We start from the raw sequence: 26,370 nt of genomic DNA on the forward strand, positions 1-26,370 counted from the left end.
TCTATAGAGTGGGACCAACTGATGATGTTACCAACGGCAAATGCAAAATGGGAAGCATTCAAAGAACTTATCTTGGAAGCTACTAGGCTTTACATACCAACTAAGAAATATTGTTCAAGGTTTAGGCCTAAATGGATGTCAGATGAACTAATGAGGCATATGGCAGAGAAGAAACATGCATGGGATACATACAAATTAACACATGACACAGAAGCCTATGATAGATACAAGTTGATCTAAGGAAGAGGATGAATCAGATTGGTCCACTTGGTATCAATGGGTCAACTGTTGATGATCCTGCTCAGGTAGCCAACAAACTAAATGAATATTTTGCATCGACATTCACACATGAGGAGTTATTTAACGAGGGGAAAGCCAGAGGTGTATTCAACTCTAGCAGTAAGCTAGAGAATCTTGTAATAACTGAGAGTAAAGTGGAGGAGAAATTGTTGAAGATAAACACAAGAAAGGCACCTGGGGTGGATGGGATCTATCCAGTTATATTAAAGGAGGCAGCAGAGGAAGTAAGCAAACCCTAAGCCATAATTATGAGAGCTTCCTTGGACTCAGGGGAGGTACCCACAGACTGGAGATGTGCAAATGTGACCCCAATTCACAAAGGAGGATCAAAGACTGACACAAGTAATTATAGACCTGTGAGTTTAACTTCTATTCCAGGAAAATTAATGGAGGCACTAGTTAAAGAAGCACTGCAGGATCATTTAGACAAGACTTCAGTTATAGCTCGGACACAGCATGGTTTTGTTAAGGGGAAGTCTTGCCTGACCAATTTGATTGGATACTATGATGCAGTCACAAAGGAACTGGATGCAGCGAATAACTTTGATATTATATACTTGGATCTTAGAAAGGCTTTTGATACTGTTGCACATGGAAGACTGCTGCACAAATTGGAGCAGTGTGGCATTGGAGGCAAATTGCTGCTGTGCATAAAGGGATGGCTGAGGGGGAGAAGACAGAGAGTGGTAATCAATGGACACTGCTCGTCGTGGACTAATGTTATTAGCTCAGTGTTGGGTCCATTATTGTTTTCTGTATTTATAAATGATATTGATGATGGTATATCAAGCTTAATGTCGAAGTTTGCAGACGATACAAAGGTAGGCAGGGTTGTCAAGGACACTACTGACACTATGCTGCTGCAACAGGATCTGGAAAGGCTGAGCAGATGGGCTGAGAGGTGGCAAATGAAGTTTAACATTGACAAATGTAAAGTACTACATATGGGAAACAGCAACCCCAGAGCAACGTATCAACTCTGTGGTACTACACTGACAGTGGTAGAGAATGAAAGGGACTTGGGGGTGGTTGTGCAGGCAGATATGAAGTTCTCTGAGCAGTGCAGACGGGCTGCAAGAGTAGCTCATGTTGTATTGTCAATGATATATAGGAATTTTTCTAGCAGGGATAAGGAGGTGATTATTCCCTTGTATAAGGCAATGGTCAGGCCACACCTAGAGTACTCTATACAGGTCTGGAGGCCTCATTTCAAGAAGGATGTAGAGCTGCGGGAACGAGTACAGAGAAGGGCAACAAGATTAGTGAATGGAACAAAGGGGTGCTCTTACAAAGAAAGGCTTAAGTTTTGCAAATTACAGTGTCTGGAGACTAGGCACCAGCGAGGTGATCTGATAGAGGTGTATAAAGCCTTGAATGGTTTGAGCATGCTCAATGCTGATGGGATTCTTCCTCTCGCTCAGAATAATCACCTGAGAGGGCATAAATTCAAATTGAGGAAAGACAGATGTAGGATAGACGGGCGGAAATTTGCCTTTAGCCAGCGGGTGGTTGGTTGGCGGAACAGACTTCCATCCCTTGTTGTGGAAGTTGATAGCCTAAATAAGTTTAAGGCTCAGCTGGACAGGTATTTTGAACGAACAGAGGGGTGAAGTGGAAGTGGTTTTTTTTTTTTTTTTTTTTGGCTGATGCTGCATAAGCTTGCTTTCTTGCATCAAATGCCTCTGCTAATGCTAATGCATGCTTATTAATACACATATTTACTCACTTACATACATGGAATAATAAATAACATAAAAATAAAAGCAAATACATAAAATAATATGATACATTGAAAATAAAATGAATTTAGTAACTTGTGGGTGGGAAACACATTCTAGCAGGCCAGCCACATTTGAGTTCAAGTCATAATCGGGTAAGTAGCTGTCAAGTAGGAGGTGGGGGGGTCTCACTTTAAGCAGCTGTAGCATGGTTTATTCTCCTAGTCTCAAAAACATTTTGAGAAAACTCAGAGAAGGCCATGTAATGTATGCCATCAGAGATGAGCAATTGCTCATCTCCATGGTTTATAGGTCCTATTTTGCTGATTAATATACATCTGTGGGGATGACAACTGGGGCAGTCACGTAAGACATTGGCCCAATCCTCATCAACACCACAAGTACATTTAGAGTCCTGTATGAGGTCCAATTGACATAATTTTGCATACATTTCTAATTAATTTTTTAAAATTAAAAGTCACAGAGCAAATGCAAATTTACCTACAACCTACACTTTGATTCAAGGAGAGCATCATTAGCAGCAGTAAAGCAAAAATACTAACAGTATCTCTTCATGATGTGTCAATCAAAATGTATAATAATTACGTTTAATGTAATCGTGAACTTTTACTAACTGTGTAATAATTAACAGACATTTCTAGAATTTTCCATGAACAATTCAAAGAAGTCATTTTCAAAAACAGGTATTAGGAGTTTCAGCTGTGTGGACAGAGTAGATAAAGCACAAAACACTATTAGTTGTGTGAGATCAAATCAACACTGGTTAGTAACCACTCACTGCCTTCTTCCAATCAATCATCTATTTTTCAATAGCAGTAACTTGCTTCTAATGCCACAATGCTTCAATTTGTATAGCAGTCTGGAACAGTATCAAAAGCTTTGCTGTAATCTAGGGGCTCACGTCTGGTGAGCATGGGCTTGGCAAAGCCAGGGTCCTGAGCTGGATATCATCATTCTTCTCTTTCTTGGTGATTCCCTTTTCTTTCTCTCTCTCAGGGTAATGGGGGAATTTTTTTTTTTTTTTGGTTAGTGCAGCAGAAGCCTCAGGCTTCCTTGCACCATATGGCTAATAATAATAAGTATGTGACGTCGAAATTATTTTTTGCGTCCAGTTCCTCTGTACAAATATTACGTTGTAGTCGCCAATCTGATTGGTCAGACAAGATTTTCCATTAACAAAGCCATGCTGTGATTGCCATATAAGACCATTGCTTCTGTGACGATCAGCTCCATTATTTTCCTTGAAACAGAAGTTAAGCTTACAGGTCTATAATTACTTCTACCATTTCATTCCCCTTTATGAACAGGGGAGATATTTGCACATCTTCAATCTATAAAGCCCTCCCTGAATCCAAGAATGCTTCATAATAATGGCTAAAGAATACTTATTTCTTCTGCTGCATCTCTTAACATAATCGCATAGATTCCATCAGCATCAAGTGTCTTATTTACTTTTAACCACAACAATTTCTCTTACACTTTCCTCTCAGTTATCACAGAATAATTTCACTCTCAGTTATAAGCTGGTATGCTCATCACCAAACACTTCATCATGCTTGAATGTAGGTGCAAATTAATAATTCAGTTTGTTAACTGCACAACTATTGATGACAAGATCATCAATAGTTATTGTGATTTATGTCTAGCTTGTCAATGTGGTTCATCCCTTGCTTTCCAAGTGCATAACATAAGTACGTTTAACCTAAGAAAAAAAAATTCTTTGCTACTTTTCTTTGCATTTTTACTAAAGACTTCTGGCAATCTGCCTACCCCCCCACCCTTTTTGACTTAATTGGAGACTAGTTTATACTTTCTGTATGTTTGTGGTTCTCTGATAATTTGTAATCACCCCATTTTTCTTCTCTGTCACTTGTCTCATCAGTCATCCATTTAGCTCTAAACTTTGAACAGTATCTCTCATTTGGTATGAAAAACTTGCCAACTTCTACAATTACTTCCCTGAATGCTGTCCATTTAGAATTTGCAGTTGGTAATGTTATCAGTTAGACTCACTGAAAAGAATTTAAAAACTGTCTAAGATCACTGTAGTCACAAAAGCAAAATCCCTTCCTTTTCCCCTCAACAACAGTTACATATAAGCAAAAACCATATCAGTACAGTTATGATCACTGCCATCTAGTGGCTCTTTTATTTTCAAATTCTTAATGCATGAAGAGTCACTGCTAATAATTTGCAGCTTTCCCCTCTTGCCTCTCTAACATGCTGATGTAGAAAGCATGTCATTTAGAAAGGCTCTGCTACTGTGTCAGTGATCAACCCACAAGTTCCACTCATTATCTGGAAAGTTCAAGTCCCCTATTTTAAGAGATATTCTGAATTACAGTCTGTATAGTTCTTTATTTTATTTTCTGTTATATCCAGTGACAATTGCTGGGTGGGCCAGTACTCTCCTGGTTACTGGACTAGCACTAAGTCCAACGTGGTTGGTTTATGAAATGCATTCTTGATATATCTTCAATGTTCCAAACAAAATAAATTTAATACAAGTTGGATTAGAAATAATAATATCTGTCACATATAACAATATGCCTTGTAGTTAAGAAAAGGAGGAATTACCTCTGTGATGACTTGAAGAACATTTCTGTGCTGATACTCTCCATTGTTGAATCAGCTATACAAATAGTTTACATGTATTCCTCACACTCGCAGACAAAATCAATGAGTAAATGAACCCCGGAATCGGACCCCAAGCCTGACCCCAAAATACATTGAACGACCAACCCTAATCTTTGAGTGAGAGAAGACAATAAGTCAGTATTTTAAAAACAAATTAAATACTTTGAAACTAATTTACATAATGAATCCATCCTTAAAAACTTTAAAAACAAATATTAAAACATAAAAACAGTAAGAATCCTCTGAGACATTAAGAAACTAAAAGAATTTTATTACTTCCCTAGTTTTGCTCTACTTCAATGAAAAAACCACAGCAGATTCCGAGAAACGTATACACAATGCTCCACATTTTAACAAACAGATTTTTGATTAGTTTTAAAACTATCTAATGTAATAATGAAGTGAAATTTTGGGCGCACAATAAAAGATTAAAAAAACTGTATGGAAAATGACATAACATAGCATACCTTTGGTATTTGCAAATTTCAGTAATTTCCATAATAACTACAGTAGAACATGGATAAGAAATTCCCGCATAAGAAGTTTTCCCCTGTACTAGGTTTGGTTTCTTAAGTCCCAATTTCACCTTTGTATGTTGTAATGTATTATTTTCCTGCATAAGATGTTTCACAGGTAAAAGGTTTGTGATAAAGAATACACAGTATTATAATGACATTTTCCCACTTAATGTTTTTTTTAAATATATAAATTATTTATTTTTAATATTAAAAAAATTAAACAATTTAAACATATGGTAATTGAACAAATTAGTGCCAAGAATCATTTTAGTTCACAGTAAACCATGGAATTAGGTGAAATGGCATTGTTTTTGATATTCATGTATCTCATATTGTGGAAGCCTTCACAACAAGTTGCCCTGATATTCCACTACCAGCAATAAGCAAAGCTTCTCTAATGGAGAAGACTAATGTTACTTATTCTTGGCGGCAATGGGGTGGTTGTATCCACCGGGAATCCATTGGCGAAGAAGTAATAGAGGAGGCATGTGATGCAAGAAAGCAAGCTTATGTAGCATCAGTGGAAAAAAAAAAAAAAAAAAAAAACAATTTGACACATCCATTCCTCTAAACATTCGTCCAGTTCCTCAAATTTATTTATGCTATTAAATTCCACAACAACAGATGGAAGTTTGTTCCAGCAATCAACTACTCGCTGGCTAAAAGCAAATTTCTGCACATCTGTTCTATAACTATCTTTCCACAATTGGAATTAATGCCCCTCAAGTTCATAATCAGAGCAAGAGGAAGAATTCCATCAGAATTAAGCCTGCTCAACCCATTCAAGGCCTTTCTAAAATGAGGCCTCCAGACCTGTACGCAGCACTCAAGGAGTGGCCTGACCATTGCCTTATACAAAGGGATAACACCTCTTTTTCCCTACTGGCAAAATTCCTGTATTGCCTATTCGAGAATCCATTGTCGAAGCATTGCTTATTTGAGCTAGTTTGGTAGTTCAATATCAGGGAAACTCGTTGTGAAGGCATTCACAATGCAAGATATAACAGAAACGATGCTATTTCACCTACTTCGGTGGTTTATTATGAACTAAAACGATGCATTGGCATTAGCAGAGGCATATGATGCAAGAAAGCAAGCTTATGCAGCATCAGCCAAAAAAAAAAAAAAAAAAACACTCTCCCATTTCACCCCTCCGTTTGTTCCAACTACCTGTCCAGCTGAGCCTTAAATTTATTTAGGCTATCAACTTCCACAACAAAGGATGGAAGTCTGTTCCACCAACCAACCACCCGCTGGCTAAAGGCAAACTTCCGAACATCTATCCTACGTCTGTCTTTCCTCAATTTGAATTTATGCCCTCTCAGGTGATTATTCTGAGCTAGAGGAAGAATCCCATCAGCATTGAGCATGCTTAAACCATTCAAGGCTTTATACACCTCAATCAGATCACCTCACAGGCACCTAGTCTCCAGACACTGTAATTTGCAAAATTTAAGCTTTTCTTCGTAAGAGCAACCCGTTGTTCCATTCACTAATCTTTTTGCCCTTCTTTGTACTCGTTCCAACAGCTCTACATCCTTCTTAAAATGAGGCCTCCAGACCTGTATACAGTACTCAAGGTGTAGCCTGACCATTTCCTTATATAAGGGGATAATCACCTCCTTATCCCTGCTAGAAAAATTCCTGTATATCATCGACAATACACCATGAGCTACTCTTGCAGACTGTCTGCACTGCTCAGAAAACTTCATATCTGTTTGCATAATTACCCCCAGGTCCTTTTCGTTCTCTACCACTGTCAGTGGTACCACAGAGTTGATATGTCACTATGGGGTTGCGACTTCCCATATGTAGTACTTTACATTTGTCAATGTTAAACTTCATTTGCCACCTCTCAGCCCATCTACTCAACTTTTCTAGATCCTGTTGTAGCAGCGTACTGTCATTAGTGTCCTTAACAACCCTGCCGACCTTCGTATCATCTGCAAACTTGGGCATTAAGCTTGATATACCATCATCAATATCATTTATAAATACAGAAAACAACAATGGACCCAATACTGAACCCTGAGGGACTCCACTAATAAGATGTGAGATGCTTGGCACTCACTTGTTCAATTAATGAATTTTCTGTAGTTGGAGGCTTTCAGCACTAAAACCTTTTTTAGTATAAACATTTTCATATTATGGAAGTGACATATTGCAACTGTTTTCATCGATATCCATAATCGGATACATAGACCATGTTAAGCGTGAAGTTCTGAATTACTGGATTTTTCTCTATCTTATTGTAACTGTGATCTTTTAAGGTACGTTGAAACTCCCAAAGAGCTCATTCTTCCAACTTGGTAACGAGTTTAATGGACAGAATGTTAAGCAATTTGAATTTTTAGTTTATAAATGTTTCCCATAGGCAGAGTAAAATATTTTTAAATTCTGAAATAGTACTTAAAAATGATCTTTAACTTATTTATGTGTATCTTTTCATTTTTATCTGTTTAAATATTTCATAATCTTAGGTCATTTTCCCGTCTTAGAAGTTTTCCCATGTAAGAAGTTCTAAACCTTCAATCCCTTGAAAAACTTCCATCCTGGTTTTATTGTATTTTTTTTTTTCTGATAATATAACAAAAACTCTTTCTAATTTGTGTTTTTGAGTACTTTGTCCCTAGATGGATTTTTTGTATAAGGAAACCTAGTTTTTTTTTTTCCAAATACAGAGGTATTATTTTTTTTTTTGTGATAAACACTGTACATGGCTCACTGTGAATGATTTCACTTTATTATTGTTTACATTTTGTGCTTGAAAAAAAAATTGCGGGTCTCTTTCCGTTCCTGGAATTGAACGTTAATGATTAAACAGTACACGAATTGGAACAGAAAGCCATTCCGGTTTCTTTGTTATTGTTGTCCCAGGGGCTCACATCTGGTGAGTATGGGCTTGGCATACCCAGGGTCCTGAGCTGGATATCATCATTCCTTTCTTGATGATTCCCTTCTACTTCTGACTCTTGTTTTCTCTCTCTCAGGGTAATTCAGTTTTTTTTTTTTTTTGTTTTTTTTTTTGGCTAGTGCAGCATAAGCCTCAGGCTTCCTTGCACCATATAACTAATAATAATAATAAAACTCCCGTTATATTTCTAAAAATCATTTTCCTAAATTGTTAGGATTGCTACTGTTATCACAAATTCGATAACAATGGCGTTTAAATTGTGGGAACCAGAGAAAACTGGTAAAAGGTTTGCACGTGTCAGATAAACTTTTGACAATTACATATAAATTTGTTTTTGTTGCCAAATATTAATGTTCCAATTTAAGCATTGCTTAGCAGAAATACTATAAATTTTCTGTATTCATTACTATATTTTTACTACAAACTATTTTTCACGTTACTACTTACAACCAGTATACCACAGCCCACTAGTGGGCAGCGAATAATTTTGATGTGCACATTGGCTAAAAATGTTTTAATATATTAAATATCTTTTACGAAAATAAATATCACTATTGCGTACTTTCTTTGAGTAGAAATCAGAAGCATAGAAGTTAAAAAATAAAAATAAAAAAAGAAGTAGAAAATACCTCGAAAAAAATTCTCTTTTGCTAGTTACTTCTACAAATGAGTGATTACTATCGGCTTTAGTGGTTCGGTTTACAGCGTGATGCAGTATCGTGACGTCGGAAAGGTCAAATTCCACAGTGCAGGGGATGAGTGTGTTCTTCTAGATAAGGTTTGGCTACAGAACTTTTGTGATTTATACGTTATTTTTAAAAATGAACAGCAAATATGGCACACGTTTTAATTTATTGGCTGTTCGTGTTTTAGCAAAATTGTTTTAGTTTTATTGCTATATGGATTATTCCTAGATATAGTAAGATAACATCGCACATTCTTCCGAAAGCACATAAGATGGCAACTCCAGTGACCGAAGAACCACATCTAAAAAGCAAGCGTCCCTCAAATAGCGCTTTCAAACAACAAAAAATGCCTGCATGGCAACCGATTTTGACTGCAGGAACTGTGTTGCCAACATTTTTCATTATAGGTTTAGCATTCATTCCTATTGGGATTGGGCTTCTGGTATCTTCTAATGAAGTACAGGAGCATCAGTTGAACTATACATATTGTAAAGATATTAACGGCGGTAACAAAACATGTGCAGATGCTATTAGACAAAATATTAGTTACCAGTGTAAATGCCATATGACTTTTAACTTGACGTTGCAATTTAAAGCAGATGTTTTCATTTATTATGGACTCACTAATTATTATCAAAACCATCGACGATACGTTAAATCTAGAGATGACAGGCAATTGTTGGGTGATTTAAGACACCCTTCAAGCGACTGTGAACCTTTCAAGGCAGTAAAAATTAATCGCAGTGAAAAGGCAACTCCAATTGCGCCTTGTGGAGCTGTTGCAAATAGTTTGTTCAACGATACTCTCACGCTTTTTTATCTTGCAGATCGTGAAATACCTGTTCCAATATTAACCACTGGTATTGCATGGCCAACTGACAAAAATGTGAAATTCCGAAATCCTCCAGGAAAAGGTATTAGGGATGCCTTCCAAGGCACCACTCACCCGCTCAACTGGCGTAGAAATGTATGGGAACTGGATCCTCATAGCAAATCTGCCGAAAACAATGGATTCCAAAATGAAGACCTTATTGTATGGATGCGTACTGCAGCATTACCAACTTTCCGGAAATTATATCGTAGAGTAAACCATACGGCAGCAAATTTTAGAGATGGACTCCCAAGTGGCATGTATAAACTTGAAATTGAGTACAATTATCCAGTATCATCATTTAAAGGCACAAAACGCATGATCTTGTCAAATACATCATGGTTAGGTGGGAAGAACCCTTTTCTTGGCATAGCATATATTGTAGTTGGTTGTATTTGTCTAGTACTGGCAGTAGTATTTCTCATCATCCATATTAAATTTGGCAAAAGTACACATGATTTGGTAAATATCACCCAGAGAACACCATACTGAATAATTTTTCATTGGATAACTCCATTCTGAATATTAGGAGCACAGGAGATCATGTAAGTGATTTGTCCACATTTAAAGTTTTCTAAGAATGCATAATTAACCTTCTATTAGTGCCGCAGGGTGTCCCACATTCTATCACAGTTTTTTGTGTGTTATCTAATAAATGGCAGTAGTTTAGAATCTGGGAGAAAGTACATTCTCAGTACTAGTTTAAGAATACAGAGGTTCAGCTTTTCAGTTGTACATTAGCTACTGGTAAATTAACATGATAATATGCCCCTGGGGTGCCATGCACCCTGCTGCACTAAGCACATATTTTTGGTGTATATAAGTAAAGTTTTCAAGACCATTTAGGAATATAATTTATTTTAAATTTATTATTTTATGTAGGTTTTTATTCCACGTAGAATGAATTATATATTGCCCCAGTTGCAATGAATTGTGAAAGAAAAACTGAAATTTTCAGAAAACATTGAAGCTGACAGCAACATATGAAGAAAATGACCAGCTGAGTGGCTCAAGTGAAAAGGATAATGTTCAAGTGAGCCCTCGTGCAATTCGTACAGAACAAAACTCCCAAGAAGATGAAATACTCACAAAGAACATTTAAAGCCATATATACTTAATTATTTGTCTATTAAAAATGATTTAATTAAAATATGAAGTGGGGTTTAATACACCCTACTGCACTAATGATATAAAGATGTGTATGTATGTGTGTGTGTATATATATATATATATATAGTAGTAATGGCAAATTATGCAAGAAAGCAAGCTTATACAGCACCAGCCAAAAAAAAAACATACTTCACCCACCCGACAACAATTTATCTAGTACTCCCTTGAATTTATTCAACCCATCCACTTCTACAAAAACAGATGGAAGCCTGTTCCAACAATCAACCACCCACTGGCTGCACATCTATCCTGCAATAATCCTTCCTCAACTTGAATTTATGTCCCCCTGGGTGTAGTCTCAGCAAGTGGAAGAACATTCAGCTTACTCAATCCATTCAAGGCTTTAAACACCTTAATCAGATCTCCCTGAAGGTGCCTAGTCTTGAGATGCTACAATTTGCAGAACTGAAGCTTTCTAGGTAAGAGCACCCTTTTGTTCCCTTCACCAGTCTGATTTCCCTTCTCTGCACTTGTTCCAGCAGATCTACATCCATCCTAAAGTGAGGTCTCCAGACTTATATATAGTACTGAAGATGCTTGTTTGTTTGTTATTTGGAGCATTAGCAACTAAGGCCATATTGCTCCGGGGATATGCGGTGGTCATTCCCTGACCTTTCCGCATCCTCCGTATTTGGTGGTCACGGGCTTGAACCTCGGTCTAATCAAGAAGCGTGTGCTACGCACTGCTGCTCCTGCCCACCTGGCTACAGAAGCGCCTACTCAAGATGCAGCCTAACCATGGCCTTTTACAAAGTGATTATCACTGCCTTATCCCTTCTAGCCAAGTTTCTGTATAGCTTTTGACACTGTTGTGCATGGAACACTACTGTACAAATTGGAGCAGAATGGTATTAAAGGTGAGTTGCTACAATGGATAAAAGGATGGTTGAGTGGGAGAAGACAGAGGGTGGTAATCAATGGGTGCTGCTCTTCTTGGACTAATGTTATTAGTGGAGTCCCACAGGATTCGAAGTTGGGTCCACTGTTGTTTTGTATATTTATCAATGATATTGATGAGGGTATATCAGGCTTAGTGTCGAAGTTTGCAGATGATACAAAGGTTGGCAGGGTTGTTAATGACAGTAATGGCAATGTGCTACTGCAACAGGATCTAGAAAATTTGGGAAGATGGGAACTGGAGTTTATCATTGGCAAATGCAAAGTACTGCATATGGATAGAAGTAACCCCAGAGGAACGTACCGTGTGGTACTACACTTGGGGTGGTAGAAAATGAAAAAGACCTGGAGTAATTGTGCAGTCAGATATGAAGTTTTCTGAGCACTGCAGACAGACTGCCAGAGCAGGTCATGAGGTTTTGTCAATGATATACAGAAATTTTGCTAGCAGGGAAAAGGAGGTGATTGTCTCTCTGACTCTGCCACGCCTTGAGTACTGCATGCAGGTCTGGAGACCTCATTTTAAGAAGGATGTAGAGCTGTTGGAACAAGTACAGAGAAGGGCAGCAAGATTAGTGAAGAGAACAGAGGGCTGCTCTTACGAAGAAAGGCTTAAGTTTTGCAAATTACAGTGTCTGGAGACTAGGCTTGCGAGGTGATGATTGAGGTGTATAAGGCCTTGAATGGGTTGATCACGCTGAATTCTGATGGGATTCTTCCACTTGTTCAGATTACAAACCTAAGGGGGCATAAATTCAAATTGAGGAAAGACAGTTGTAGAACAGATGTGCGGAAAATTGCCTCTGGCCAGCGGGTGGTTAATTGCTGGAAAAAACTTTCATCTGTCATTGTGGAAGTTGATAGGTTAAATAAATTTAAGGAGAAACTACATTTAGAGGGAATGGTTGTGTGAATTTTTTTTTTTTTTTTTTTTTTGGCTGATGCTTCATAAGCTCATACGCTTGCTTTCTTGCATCACATGCCACTATTACTATCACTGACAAAGCCACCTGGCAGCATATCTCCACTGTTCATAGAATTTCATGTTTGACTGTACAATAACCCAGGTCTTTTTCATTCTCTGCTACCTTGAGTGTAGTACCACAGTTGATAAGTTACTCTGGGGTTATTGCTGTAACATTTGTACATTTGTCAATGTTTTAACTTCAACTGCCATTTCTCAACCCGTTAACCCAATGTTGCAGTAGCTCACCCTGATGATTGTTGTTAATCACCCTGCCAGCCTTTGTATCATCCGTAAACTTAGATATTAAGCCTGATATATCTTCATCAATATCATTGATAAATATTGAAAACAACAATGGACCCAACACTGAACCCTGGGGAACTCCACTAATAATATTAATCCACAAAGAGCAGTTCCCATTAATAACCACTCCCTCTCTCTTTTTCCACTTAACCTTTATCCATAGCAGTAACTTGCCCATAATGCTACATTGCTTCAATTGTCAATGATTTACATTGTTTTTTAAACTCTTGTCCAGACACCCTTGATAACACACGTTTTGGGGGTATGGTGTTAGATGTGTACAGTATCTGTATTTGAAAATATGTATTAATAAAAAGAAGATGGACCACATAAACTAGAAAAACTGAAAGCAACTAGGAGGGAAAAAGAAGGCACTTATTAAAGGGACTGGAGAGTAGGGGTGGGGGGCAGGACCAATCAGACTTAACCTTTCGGTGTCCTGTACTCAAGACACCAGTGCATGTTTGCCAGTTCACTTGCAATTCTTAGTCCATGGTTAATGTAATTATTTAAATTTTGGCCGTAGTTTATCATTTAGTCTTCTTCTTCGCCTTCTTCCCACGTTTATATGGGGTCAGCATTTCTCCCTATCCTGGGCTTCCTCTCTCCTCCAGCCTCTCTCTCTTTTAAATCCTTTGCCACCTTGTCCTTCCATCTCAGCTTAGGTCTCCCCCTCTTCCTCTTCCCATCACCTCTAACTTTTCACACCTCTTCCCCACATACTCCTCACTTCTTCGTTCATGTGGAACGAAGAAGTGAGGAGTATAAACTTCCACATAAACTTCGTTCCGTAGTTTATCATTTAGTATTATAGTTTTATTACAATGTCAGGACCATCTGTGTCTAGGAAGTAAGACAGAGTCATAACTCATCACCCCCTCCAATCGTGGTCTGAGAGGCGCAAAAGTGAAGTGGTGTAAACCAAGTCCTACATGTGTAATGATATGCTAGATCCCCAATCATGTGTGGTATTAGTGGCAGCAAGGAAGCTGATCAAGAAATCCTAGTGAAAAGGAAATAGAGAACTTTCAAATTATTCATTTTACATTAAAACCAGTCATTAGAGAGAAAATTAAGCAAATTTGGTCATCTATGGAGAGAGAAAGCATAGCTGCACAGAATAAAACCCAATTTACATACATGGGACTTCAGTTTTTGGCAAAATCAATTGGAGAAGGTAGTACTTAGCAAAGTTGCAAATTGGACATAGTTTTTATCACATATACTTATTAATACAAGAGCATCCCTTATACCTAGACTGTCAGCCTGGAATTTCCTAATGGATAGCCCATATCTTAAATCCACTTGAAGTTTTTTTTTTTTATGAAAAACCCCAAACACAAAAGGTATCAAAACTTATAGTACTTAGTACCGTGCATGGGTTGAAGGAGAAGTATGGAGGGAGGGGGATGCCGGAAACTTTGCTCTAGAGACTAAACATGGGTTTCGCCACTTCAAGCCTCCAGTAAGCAAAGTGGTGGTATTTCACCGGTTGATGAAAGTCATCTACCACCTGTCATATACCTTTCAATGAATCTCTGTGGGGGCAGGCTGTCCTGAGGGTGCAAGGGGTGCACTGCACCCAGGTGGCAACATTCAAGGGATGCCTGAAAACCTGAAACTTACATATATGAATAAAATTTTAAAGCGGGTGCAAAATTGCAATTGGGACCCACAGCGACATACCCTAGGAATGCCCCTGAATCTCTGTACTATGTCTTGACTACTTGGAGATAAAACAATTATGAATCTCTTCAGTTATCTAAAGAAACAACTTAAATGCTTGGCTGCTTCACTTATTAAATAACATAAGAATGGCATATGTTGTCCATAGGTGCCCTTGTGTTGTGAAACTACAAAAACAATATCAGTGTTGAATTGATCTATGGTTAGTTGGTGTGTGTGTGTTATACTAATAAATAAGCAGAGTTAATGACTGATAGCTTCATGATTATAATATATGTTAATAACATTCTTTTTTTACTGTAGGTGATAAAAGTTTATTTTGTTAAAAATAACAAGTATAAAAAAATTACATTGAATAAGTATTGCAATCCATTATTATTGAAACGTCAGTATTAATTAATTGGTGTACTCCAAACAGAATTAAAAAAAAAATAAAGTTGGGTATCAGGCACCTAATTTATTTAATAAAAATTATTTCCAGTTAGAAAATCAATTCTTTTGAATAAATTAGGTTTCACTTTGGATAGAGTATTTCAATTTTTGTATGGATCATTGATGGAGGATCACCTAAGGTGGTAATACTCATTATTACAATACTCTTCCAAGAATTTAAATTTAGATTTAGGATGACTGAACTGAAAATCAATTGGCAGGATATTTGTTTATTTATATTATATTTGAAAGGTTCCTGATTTAATTCTTATTTTGCTAGTCTTGTTTATACTCTTGTTAATGTTTTTTTTTTTTTTTTTCCTTTCACTTGCTGCACATAGATAGCGATGACACTAAATTTACAATCAGAAATAACTGATCTGTTAAAAATGTTGTTAAAAGTAACCTAGTCATCTCATATTTAATGCATTTTTGAGTTCCTTTAGTAGAAAAAGTATTTACAACATGTGTAAAAGTTTTATGTAATAACTTTTGATACTTTTATTTATTTTGCCTTCAGATAATTTTTAACTTTATATTTATTATTTAAGGTTATACATTTTGTTACTTGTGTATCTATAGACCCAATTTTTTAAGAATATAATATTTGATAACCACACTGGGATTATCAGTATTAGTATTTCCTATATTGATAAATTAGAAATTTACTATAATTTCATACTGTATATTAATCTGGATCTATGGTGGGCAATCACTCACTCACAACCACACGGTTTTTATGTCCATATTTTATGTGATCTCAGCCCTTATGTGTATGGTATATTTATTTCGGAATTAATGAAAATGTTATAACTGTTAATAATGCTTATATGACCACAAGATAGTCCTTGCAATCCCAGTTGGAAGAGTTCCATATTGGTACAGTTAACAGGAACAGATTTCATTTTTTGAAAATATATTAAATATGCAGATTTGTATGGTGGGTTTCTCATTAATATGATCATTAGTCAAACTAATGATCACATTGAGTGTTCTCACTGTCTTGTGTGTGCCAATCACACAGAAGAAATATATGTATTTGATTAAAATATACATTGTATTGGTTTTTCATAATTTAAATATTTAATTAACCTCCAAAATTACGGCTCAGATTCATAGATGATATATTCATTATATACAGCCATGAGATTTAAAATTGAGAGTTTAGAATTTGAAGTTCAAAACATTCCATGAACACAAGAAGGCCTGATGCACATATTAAATGTATAATGGAAAAAGGCAAAAAATCTTTTTTTATATATATATATATTTATATATATATGTGTGTGTTTTACATTTAAAGTTATCATTTCTGTCTCTAGAAAACCCACTAATACGCTATAAGTTTTAAACCTTTCATTCTAACCATCCTATGTTAGTAAAAATGGGCAGTATAAAAAGTATGACCCTGAGAGCCCTCAGAATCTGCTTAGCATGTAAATTTTGTAACTTACAGTACAAAATTTATAATATAAAACTGATGCTTATCCACAACTAATACCCAGAAACTACGATGAATAAAACCATCAGAAGTGTTGGAAACTTTCATCCCCAAATCTAAGGCACTAAAACGACAACACTGGCCATAACTAGACTGTTATGTGACAAATTTATGTATTGTAAAATTAAAATATTGCCCTCCAACAACAATCAATGTACCCACACGCACAAAATACATAAAATAAATTCAAACACTAGAATAAAATCAGATGTGATGTATATCTATATTTGGCACTGGTTTTGCTGAATATTTCACTATTATCTTTTATTTGCTGCTATTTCTATAAGCATGTCACAGTCAAAACAATACTTGGATGGTCAGTCACTGTGCTGTTAAAAATGTGTTACATTCAGTTTAAAAAAAAAAAAAAAGCTCATTTATTAATGAAATTCGTTAATTGTCTCGAGAAATGAATCTTTCTTCCAATTGTTTGTTTGTTATTTGGTTTTTTGGAGCATTAGCAACTAAGGCCATATTGCTCCGGGAATATGCAGTGGTCATTCCCTGACCTTTCCGCATCCTCCGTATTTGGCGGTGACGGGCTCAAACCCAGGTCTAATCAAGAAGCGTGTGCTATGCACTGCTGCTCCTTCCCACCTGGCTACGGAGGCACCTCTTTCTTCCAAATTTCATGGTCCTCTTTCAAGTTCGGGCCCAAATGCAGCTGCATTGGCATAGTTACGCCACTGAACAAAATCATTGGTTTTTCTGGAGATTTTGTCTTTCAGCTAGCTCTTCATACACTTGAAACCCCTTGAGAAATTTGAGAAGCAAAATGCCTCCTGCATTCTTTTTCTTTAATTTCGAATTTAGGGGAGGGCATATGTCCCCTCTGCTCCCCCCCCAAATACACTCCTGTTCCCCATTAGAGAAGACTGTTACTTACAGTGGATACCACCACTGCCACACAGACAGCCGTTTCAGGGCTATTTGGCCCTTCATCGGTAGTTGGGTGGCTACCTGGTGGTGGTATAACTTCATTGTCAATCATTATACCTATCCACTGTCTGGGTGGTGGTATCCACTGAGAATAAGTAACAATTAGTCTTCTTTAATAGGGAAGTGTAGCAACAGTAGCAAATTTAAAATCGAGAAAGGAGTTCGACAAGGAGACACAATATCTCCGAAGCTGTTTACTGCTGCCCTTGAGGAAGCTTTCAGAAGATTAGACTGGTCGCAGAAAGGAGTCAATGTGAACAGAGAGTACCTAAACCATTTACGATTTGCAGATGACATTGTGGTCATAAGCCACGATCCCAAAGAATTAGAGGAAAATCTTAATCAGTTATGCACAGTTAGTAAGGATTTTGGACTAAAGATGAATATGGCTAAAACAAAAGTAATGATGAACAAGTATGCCACGGAAAGGGAAATAATGATTGAAGGAGCAGTAATTGAAAAGGTGGAGTCATATACTTATCTGGGACAAGTTATTAGCTGTAATAATGATACATGGCTGGAAGTCAAGAGAAGAATAAATTTTGGATGGATAGCATTCAGGAAATATAGTCACATACTGAAGAGCAATATCCCAGTTTGTCTGAAACGTAAAATAATGAATCAATGTATACTCCCCACCATGACTTATGGAAGTGAAACTTGGGCACTCACCAAAAGAATGGAAGAGAAGCTAAGAACTACACAGCGAAGAATGGAACGAATTATATTGGGAATCAGACTGTTAGATAAGAAGAGAAACACATGGATTAGGCAGCAAACTCAAGTAAAGGACATTCTTATCAAAACTAAAGAACTAAAATGGTCTTGGGCAGGACACATAGCTCGAAGACATGATGACAGATGGACTAAGAAAATAACAGAATGGTACCCAAGAGGAGCTAGAAGAAAATCTGGAAGACAAAGTCAGAGATGGATAGATGAAATTCACGAGTTATTATTATTATTATTAGCTATATGGTGCAAGGAAGCAAGGCTTATGCTGCACCAGCCAAAAAAAAAAAAATTCCTCGAGTTACCCTTAAGGAGAGAGAGGAGAGAAGTAAAAGAGAATCACCAAGAAAGAGAAGGAAGTAACAACTGAACACAACACAACACAACCCATGACAAACAGTAATCCTAAGTATTTGTACACAATAGTTATGGCCACATTCGTGTACAATTTAAAAAGAGAAATAGAACTATAGCTTGATATGCTGAAAAACAATAATGTTGGCTGTAAAAGAACTATCACTCATTGTAGTCCACTTTGGATTTAACAAGAATCTCCATGATCAGCAACAGAAGGTGTTGGGGGGGGTCATCAAAGCCCACCCATTCGGGAGTCTCTCAAAAGCCAGTAACCAGCTTCTTGGATGCTTTCATTTTAATTAAGAAATAAATTTTCATCCAGTGTATAAAGGATAGCTGAGCCCAGAAAAGTTGGCAACGTCATTTTACAGCTGCCAGTTTACCAGTGCAACATCTAATAATAGGCACTGCACTTTCTGAGTACAAACTCTTATCTCACAATTTTCATCCAAGGACTACAGCTAGCCCAAGAATTAGCCTCTGATATTATCATCAAGATGACTCTGGGTTTAGAAATAAATTTCTTAAATTATGAGAGTTTTTGGGTAGTAAATGGATGGCCAGTGCTCAAAACAGAAGGAACTGGAAAGTTGCTGGAGAGGCCTTCATCCTGCAGTGGATTGAAAATGGCTGATGATGATGATGAATAGGGAAGTGTTATTTATTCACAGTAGTAAAATGATACGCAACTTGTGAAGGTGATTTACTACATAAAGAACTGATGCATTGCACTAACTTTTATGAGAGATGAAGTTGATGAACTTGACTAGCTGTGGCAAATATTATGTAGGATAAATGCTTAGAAACTACAAACAAGGATAGACAAACATCTACATATACCACATGAGGTAAGGTAACCTAACCAAAAGTGACATAGTGTACCAGTCCAGTTCTGAGCACCACACCTTTTGAATCTCTGACCCTAAGGTCTTATCTTAGACATCACTCACCACCAAAAAAGAAAGGACTTCCTTGAGACATACTATATACAGAAAGATTACAAAAAAAACTAACAGGAACAGTGGTAGAGTTACTATCCCCACATCCTGGATAATTCTTCAGCAGAATATTAACAACAACTAATGAGAGGCAACAAAACAACAGCCATTGCAGCAACTCATAGAATAACCACAACCTCAAGCTAACCTCCAGACTTTGGTGACAGCCAAGCTGACATTTCTGCTAGTGGCAATGACAGTGTATCCAGTGGCATATCACATGATCAGCCTCCCCACTTTCTACAGCATTCAGAACATGGCTAGTAGTAAAGAGAAGCCACATGTTCAATTATGACTGTGCACTTGACCACCTGCCCTCTCTTTTTCACAGGCCTCTCTCTTTATGCTCTTTCTTCTTGGTTGGATTCATTGTGTCTTTGTGAATGTTAATGGAAGAACTGTATACATTATTTCTTCCAAGTGTGATCATTTTAGTATATAATTTTATATATTTATTAATTCCCTAGGGTTGATGAAACTATAGTTTTCTGAAACATATATAATCATTGTACATTTTATAGTGTACAGTGATTAATTAATTATTTAAATTATGAAAAACCAATGCAGTAGTATATATTTTAATCAAATTAGTTATTCCTACATACATAGTTATGTTCTTCAACCATCTTATTTTGAATAAATATATGTATAGAAAATTTTTGATAGTATATCACAAGCATTCTTTATTTATTTATAAAGAAGACAATAGATTCAGTATCACAGAAATTTTTGCAGAAACATCCTTTAAAAAAAAAAATTATGGCTATGGTTCTGGGGTACATGAATGACAGACAATTTATACATTGCGAGATTGAACCCATGCACTGCCACAAAAAAGTGCATGGCCCATTTTTAGCCATTGTGCTAGTAAATCAGCTGCAATAAAACCAGCTACAATGAAGTTATAAACTCTTCTAAATGGAATCTGACCTTGGCCAGCCAGAGTATAAATGGAAATTTATTTATTTTAATAATGTAATAAGCAAATTCAGAATAAATTGCCTTATGTGCTTTTACTCCGATAATTTGTGTACTTGTAACATAAGGTTGGATAACATGAATAAAAGTGTCTTGTGGTTGTTAACCCTATTTGCTTTCAGTATTGTTCACATATATATATTTAGGTAATTTGTAGAGTGTATAAATTCCTGAATTATTTGTTCTGATGTAACTGAATCTGTGTAATGTTAAAAATAAATAAAACAAATAAATAAGGAAAACAAACTGCTGTCAGATACCCAAATGTCTCATTAATAATCAGAACAACTATGAACTGACTCCTCAACAGCATGTAGTAGTAGTAGTGGCACATGATGCAAGAAAGCAAGTGTAGGAGCTTATGCAGCATCAGCCAAAAAAAAAAAATCGCACCATTCCCTCCAAATGCCTGTCCAGTTCCTCCTTAAATTTATTTAACCTATCAACTTCTACAACGACAGATGGAAGTTTGTTCCAGCAATTAACCACCTGCTGGCTAAAGGCAAATTTCCGCACATCTATTCTACATCTGTCCTTTCTTAATTTGAACTTATGTCCCCGTAGGTTGGTAATCTGAACAAGTGGAATGATCCCATCAGAATTCAGCGTGCTCAACCCATTCAAGGCCTTATAGACCTCAATCAGATCACCGCGCAGGTGCCTAGTCTCCAACCACTGCAATTTGCAGAACTTAAGCCTCTCTTGGTAAGAGAATCCCTTCATTCCCCTCACCAATCGTGTTGCTCTTCTCTGTACACGCTCAAGCAAATCTACATCCTTCCTAAAATGAGGCCTCCAGACCTGTACGCAGTACTCAAGGCGTGGCCTGACCATTGCCTTATACAGAGGGACAATCACCTCCTTTTCCCTGCTAGCAATTCTTCAGTTTCATTTTCTGCCTACACCAAAGCTCGCAACGATTGTAAAGCAGTTATTAATCAGTCCAAACTAGAGTTTTAACAGGCTAAGAGTAGAAAACTTGCTTCTTGCCCTAATGGTAGCCGAGCATTCTGGTCTCTTGCCAAAGCTATTGGCCGCAACTTTTGCCCATCTTTGCTCCCACCTCTGTCCAAACCAGATGGTTCTGTTGTCTCTTTAGCCAAGGATAAAGCTGACCTGCTAGCATCCCATTTTTCTTCCAGCTCATGTATTAATGATCTTGGTAAAACACCTCCCACCATTCCCAACACGCTCCATTCAATGCCTCCTGTGGTCTTCCGTCAAAAGGATATCAGAAGGATTTTGATGAATCTTGATGCTAAGAAAGCTCCTAGTCCTGATGGTATTTCTCCACTTGTTCTCAAAACCTGTGCTCCTGAACTTACTCCTATTCTTTGCCGCCTTTTTTCACTTTCTTATTCCAAAGGTTTTTTCCTTCTGCTTGGAAATTTGCTTATATCCAGCCAGTTCCTAAAAAGGGTGACAAATCCCTCTCATCCAATTATCGTCCCATTACAATTACTTCTATTCTTTCTAAAGTAATGGAGAAATCAATTAACCGCCAACTCTTAACTACCTAGAATATTTCTGTCTGATCAACGATCGCCAGTATGGATTCCGTCAGTGTCGATCCACTGGTGATATTCTGGCTTATGTTACCCATTTATGGACTAATTCAATGGAAAGGTTCGGTGAAACACAAGTAGTTGCTCTTGACATCTCAAAGGCTTTTGATCGTGTTTGGCATAAAGGTCTTCTAAACAAGCTTCCATCTTATGGTTTGCCAACTTTTTAGTAATTGGTTATCCAGTTTTCTCTCTGATCGCTCACTGAGGGTGATGGTAGATGGCTATCTGTCTTCTAACTTCTCCACTAATGCCGGTGTCCCCCAAGGTTCAGTTCTTTCCCCCACTCTTTTCCTCTTGTATATTAATGACCTTCTTCCATTGACTGGAAATCCTATCCATAGTTTTGCCGATGATAGCACATTGCATTCAACTTTCCACTTTGAGAAACCTTGTCCTGCTCAATCAGCTTCAACTTCTCGAAAATCTGCTACCAATTCCTTAAATGCTGGTCTTCAGGTAATTCTCCAATGGGGCAAAGACAACTTAGTTGATTTCAACCCTTCTAAAACTCAGTCCTCTTATATCTCGCAAAAAGGATTCTTCTGCTCCTATGCTTACCTTTAATGACACTCCGATTTCTAGGCAAAATGATATATCTCTTTTGGGGATTATCCTGACTTCTAATCTCTCTTGGCACAAGCACATTACAAATATTGCTTCCTCTGCATCTAAAAAACTTGGTTTTCTCTTTCGCTCTCGTCGTTACTTTTCTTCCAAACAGCTGCTCACTCTGTATAAATCGAAAATCCGCCCTGCCATGGAATATTGTTCCCACATCTGGGGTGGTGCCCCAAAACCTCTCTCAGGCTTCTTGATTCCATTCAGAAGAGGGCAGTTAGGTTAATTAATGATTCATCTCTAACAGAGTCTCTCCACTCGCTTTCTCATAGACGTACTCTTTCTGCTGCATGCCTCTACTACAGATACTTCCATGGGCACTGTTCGTCTGAATTGGATTCTATAATTCCCGCTCTCTCTTTCAAAACAGTCCGAACACGTGCTGCCACCAGTCAACATCCATTTACTGTCCAACTTCAAACCCACAGAACCAACTTTTCATCTTCCTCATTTATTCATTCAACTGCCGTTTTCTGGAACAACCTTCCTTCATACGTATTTCCTGAAAATTACAATCTACAGAAGTTCAAGTCCAATGTCAACAAATATCTTCTTTTGTCTTCTCAACCTCCAACCCAAGCACGGTACTAAGTACTATAGGTTCTAATAACTCTTGTGTGTGGGGTGCCCCCAAGCATGGCCAAGGAATGGTCGAAGTCATTGGTGAGCTGTAGTGAGCTCACGAGTGCCCATTGTTATTTATTTATTTATTTTTTTAATTTTCAAGCCTATTGTTGAGACGATCATTTATTTTACAAATGAAATTCTGAAAGCAATTATTGAGTATTCAGAGCCGAAACTACGGTGGGGCAAGCGGGGTCCCATTCCCAGCATTTTAATGGCACAATCGATCAGCTATGCAGTTAAACAGAGGTCCGACTGTATTTAATTACAGTCGGACCTCTGTTTAACGAACGTCTTTATAGCGAATTTTTTTGAATCACCTTGGTAATTACATTTAAAATAGTTTCCGTTGAACGAAGAAAATTTCCATATAATGAAAGGATTAGGAGAGACAACTTTGTATGCACAGAGTAATAAGATATTTCATACTAATAATCGGTGAATTGATATATTGTCAATCGCAATTACAAAGCTGTAGAAAATTCTCCATTCACTGTTTGCAATGTTTCAGCCTGTTTCTTAGGTCCGAAATTGGTGATGCCACTTTCTATGCATTTTAACATGTAACCGGAATTAACATTATCGTATATTGGACTTGACACTCTGTATCTTACTACTCTGTGTTTGTATGCATTGTTCTCACCTCTGGCCTTTTGGTAATTGAAAGTGCAAATTAAGGGTGAAAGGGATTACCGTTTCACAGCATTAGCGGTCCATAAAACCTATGCAGTCACATACCGAGAAGTCACGCTAGTCAATATGCTTTCCATAGCCAGTCAGAGGATTAAGAAGGTTCTCGACACGGATTATAGCCTCTGGTCAACCTGTGTTGTGGTTTCCCTTTACTCCAACAAACGGGCATATGTTTTTCAGAGAAGTGAGTGATCCATGCCTTCCGGTAAATTTTTGTATCTGAATATCCGTGTATTTCCGACTTTTTGCACTGGATTCAAAGAACTAGTGAGAGTAGTAACGTGGGGGGGATTGAAGCAACTAAGATATTATATAAACTTTATGAAGATGAAATGTTGGCAGATTTTGAAACTTTGTCGAGCCTTTCACTATGTCGAAAATGTTCTGAAATATAATGGCATACAGGTAATAATTAAAAAAAAAAAAAAAAAACTAGTGCGAATTAAGGATGATTGCTAAAGAACTTGATGTGGAAACTATAGAGATCGGTCATGTGTTTGGGCGACGATGAGCAGCTTGTAGCTTGCGGACGGCAATTGTGGGTTGGAGGAATTATCCCGCTTTGTACAAACATTTTGAATCAGAAGTTAAATATTCCGGATAATCGACTTTTAAATTTGGAATTTCTTAATCATTTAGAACTAATGATCTACATCCTGCAGGAGTTCTTTACCTTTCAGAAGCTGTACAGAATCACAATGGTAAAAGCATATAAATTAATTATTCGAATTATTAATTATGCTATTGCTAATTTGAAAAATTATGAAGCTAAAATTGAGAGCATGTTGAAGTGGAAAGAAGTTGAAGGAATCAAAATGGAAAGTAAAACATTACATCGTGACAAGTTATTAATGCAACAAAGTGATTTTAAATTAAATAAAGAAAATATCGATACCACTGAAAGAAATTTTAAACATATGCTACCCAAAATCGTGGAATGTGAAAGAACTTTCATCTCGGTGGCAAGGCGGCGAAAACCGAATAAGAAATTTAAGTTTTCTGATAAAATATGAAATAAAAATTAATGATTTTACTGATTTTGTCGAAGACAGTTTATCTTTAAAATCAAATGAAATTACCTTTTCAATTAAGAAAGCCAGAAAATATCTTTAAAACCATTGCGATTAGTAGTACTGAAGCTGAGTTCAGCTTTCGGCGTAATGATTGTGATAATTAAACACGTTGCAGATTATGAAGACTATACATTTAAATGGAAAACCATTGTTTCAATTTGATCTGGTTCGTTACATCAAATCACCACTCAGCTATTGAGCAAAGCAGGAATATTGACAGCAAATATTAATAAAGAAGTAAATTCTATATGGCAATTTTTAGAATAAATTTTTCTTGAATATTTGTGAAATAATTTTTTTTCATGTAATCTATGATTTTTTGTGTAATATTTATTTTTATATTGTGAAATGTTTTGTGATAGTTTTTGTGATATGGGAAATATTTCATGTTATTTTTTATTCACAATATTAAAATTTTATCATGGGAAAAAATGTATCCATTATATTTCCCTAGTTGTTAGAAAAAAGACAAATAAAGAAGTTGCATGTGTGCTGAGCATTCGCGGTAAATGGTTTATGTGAAACATCCTTCGCGTTTCTTTTAGGTATTTTATTGATCATTCACAAATTTTCATAATTTCTGGAAGACAAGATACAATGGATTTATGATAACTAAAGTAAGAGATGTATACTTTCGAGTGCAACGTATCTAAATATCTCTGTAAAACAGCACCCACTGATGTACCAATCTTGTAGTTGAAGCGACATACGCAGCTGTTAGGGGAACCTTACAATGGAATGTAACGAAAATGCGAGACGAAAAACAAGAAATTGGTGACAAATATTTGTATTGTTGCAATCATAATTACTGCAGTAGTAACTTCAGGAAGAATGATTGTGACATCATACTATTAAAAAATTCTAAAAAGTTAGAACTCCAGACACTGTCGTATCCAGTTACCATCGTAAGGCGAGGCATGGCAACCAGGTTTTTAAGATTTTTTTTTAGATAGACCTAGGAACATTTTACACATTCACTGATATGCATGGTTAGGGTAATAAGCCACATCTGTCCACCCCCTAAATCCGCCCCTGACTCGAGATATCATACCAGTAACATACAAAAGATATCATACAATAACATAAAACAGTTTATGAAAATTTTTCATTGTACACCATTTTAATAATCCTAAAAATCATGGAAAGATAAAAAAAATTTGGCCCATGTG

General features: G+C 36.8%; 2 protein-coding genes across 2 annotated transcripts in view; one reads left to right on the plus strand and one right to left on the minus strand.

The window, feature by feature from the left end:
• LOC150088202 (hydroxyacyl-coenzyme A dehydrogenase, mitochondrial-like) overlaps nt 1-8,618 on the minus strand; it is a 155,821-nt gene extending 147,203 nt beyond the window's left edge. Inside the window, exon 1 of the mRNA XM_090369383.1 lies at nt 8,556-8,618. The gene's annotated coding sequence lies outside the window, so the exon portion shown is untranslated. The remainder of the gene's footprint in view (nt 1-8,555) is intronic.
• Nucleotides 8,619-8,847: 229 nt separating this feature from the next.
• Nucleotides 8,848-26,370, plus strand: part of Cdc50 (cell cycle control protein 50A) — a 42,818-nt gene continuing 25,295 nt past the window's right edge. The window contains exon 1 of the mRNA XM_090369382.1: nt 8,848-10,210. Coding sequence (XP_090225508.1) covers nt 9,066-10,157 — 1,092 coding nt within the window. The 5' untranslated portion in view covers nt 8,848-9,065 and the 3' untranslated portion in view covers nt 10,158-10,210. The remainder of the gene's footprint in view (nt 10,211-26,370) is intronic.

This window comes from Mastigoproctus giganteus, chromosome 3, assembly GCF_048544385.1.
Source record: "Mastigoproctus giganteus isolate SK-2022 chromosome 3, ASM4854438v1, whole genome shotgun sequence".
Classification (NCBI taxonomy): Eukaryota; Metazoa; Arthropoda; class Arachnida; order Uropygi; family Thelyphonidae; genus Mastigoproctus; species Mastigoproctus giganteus.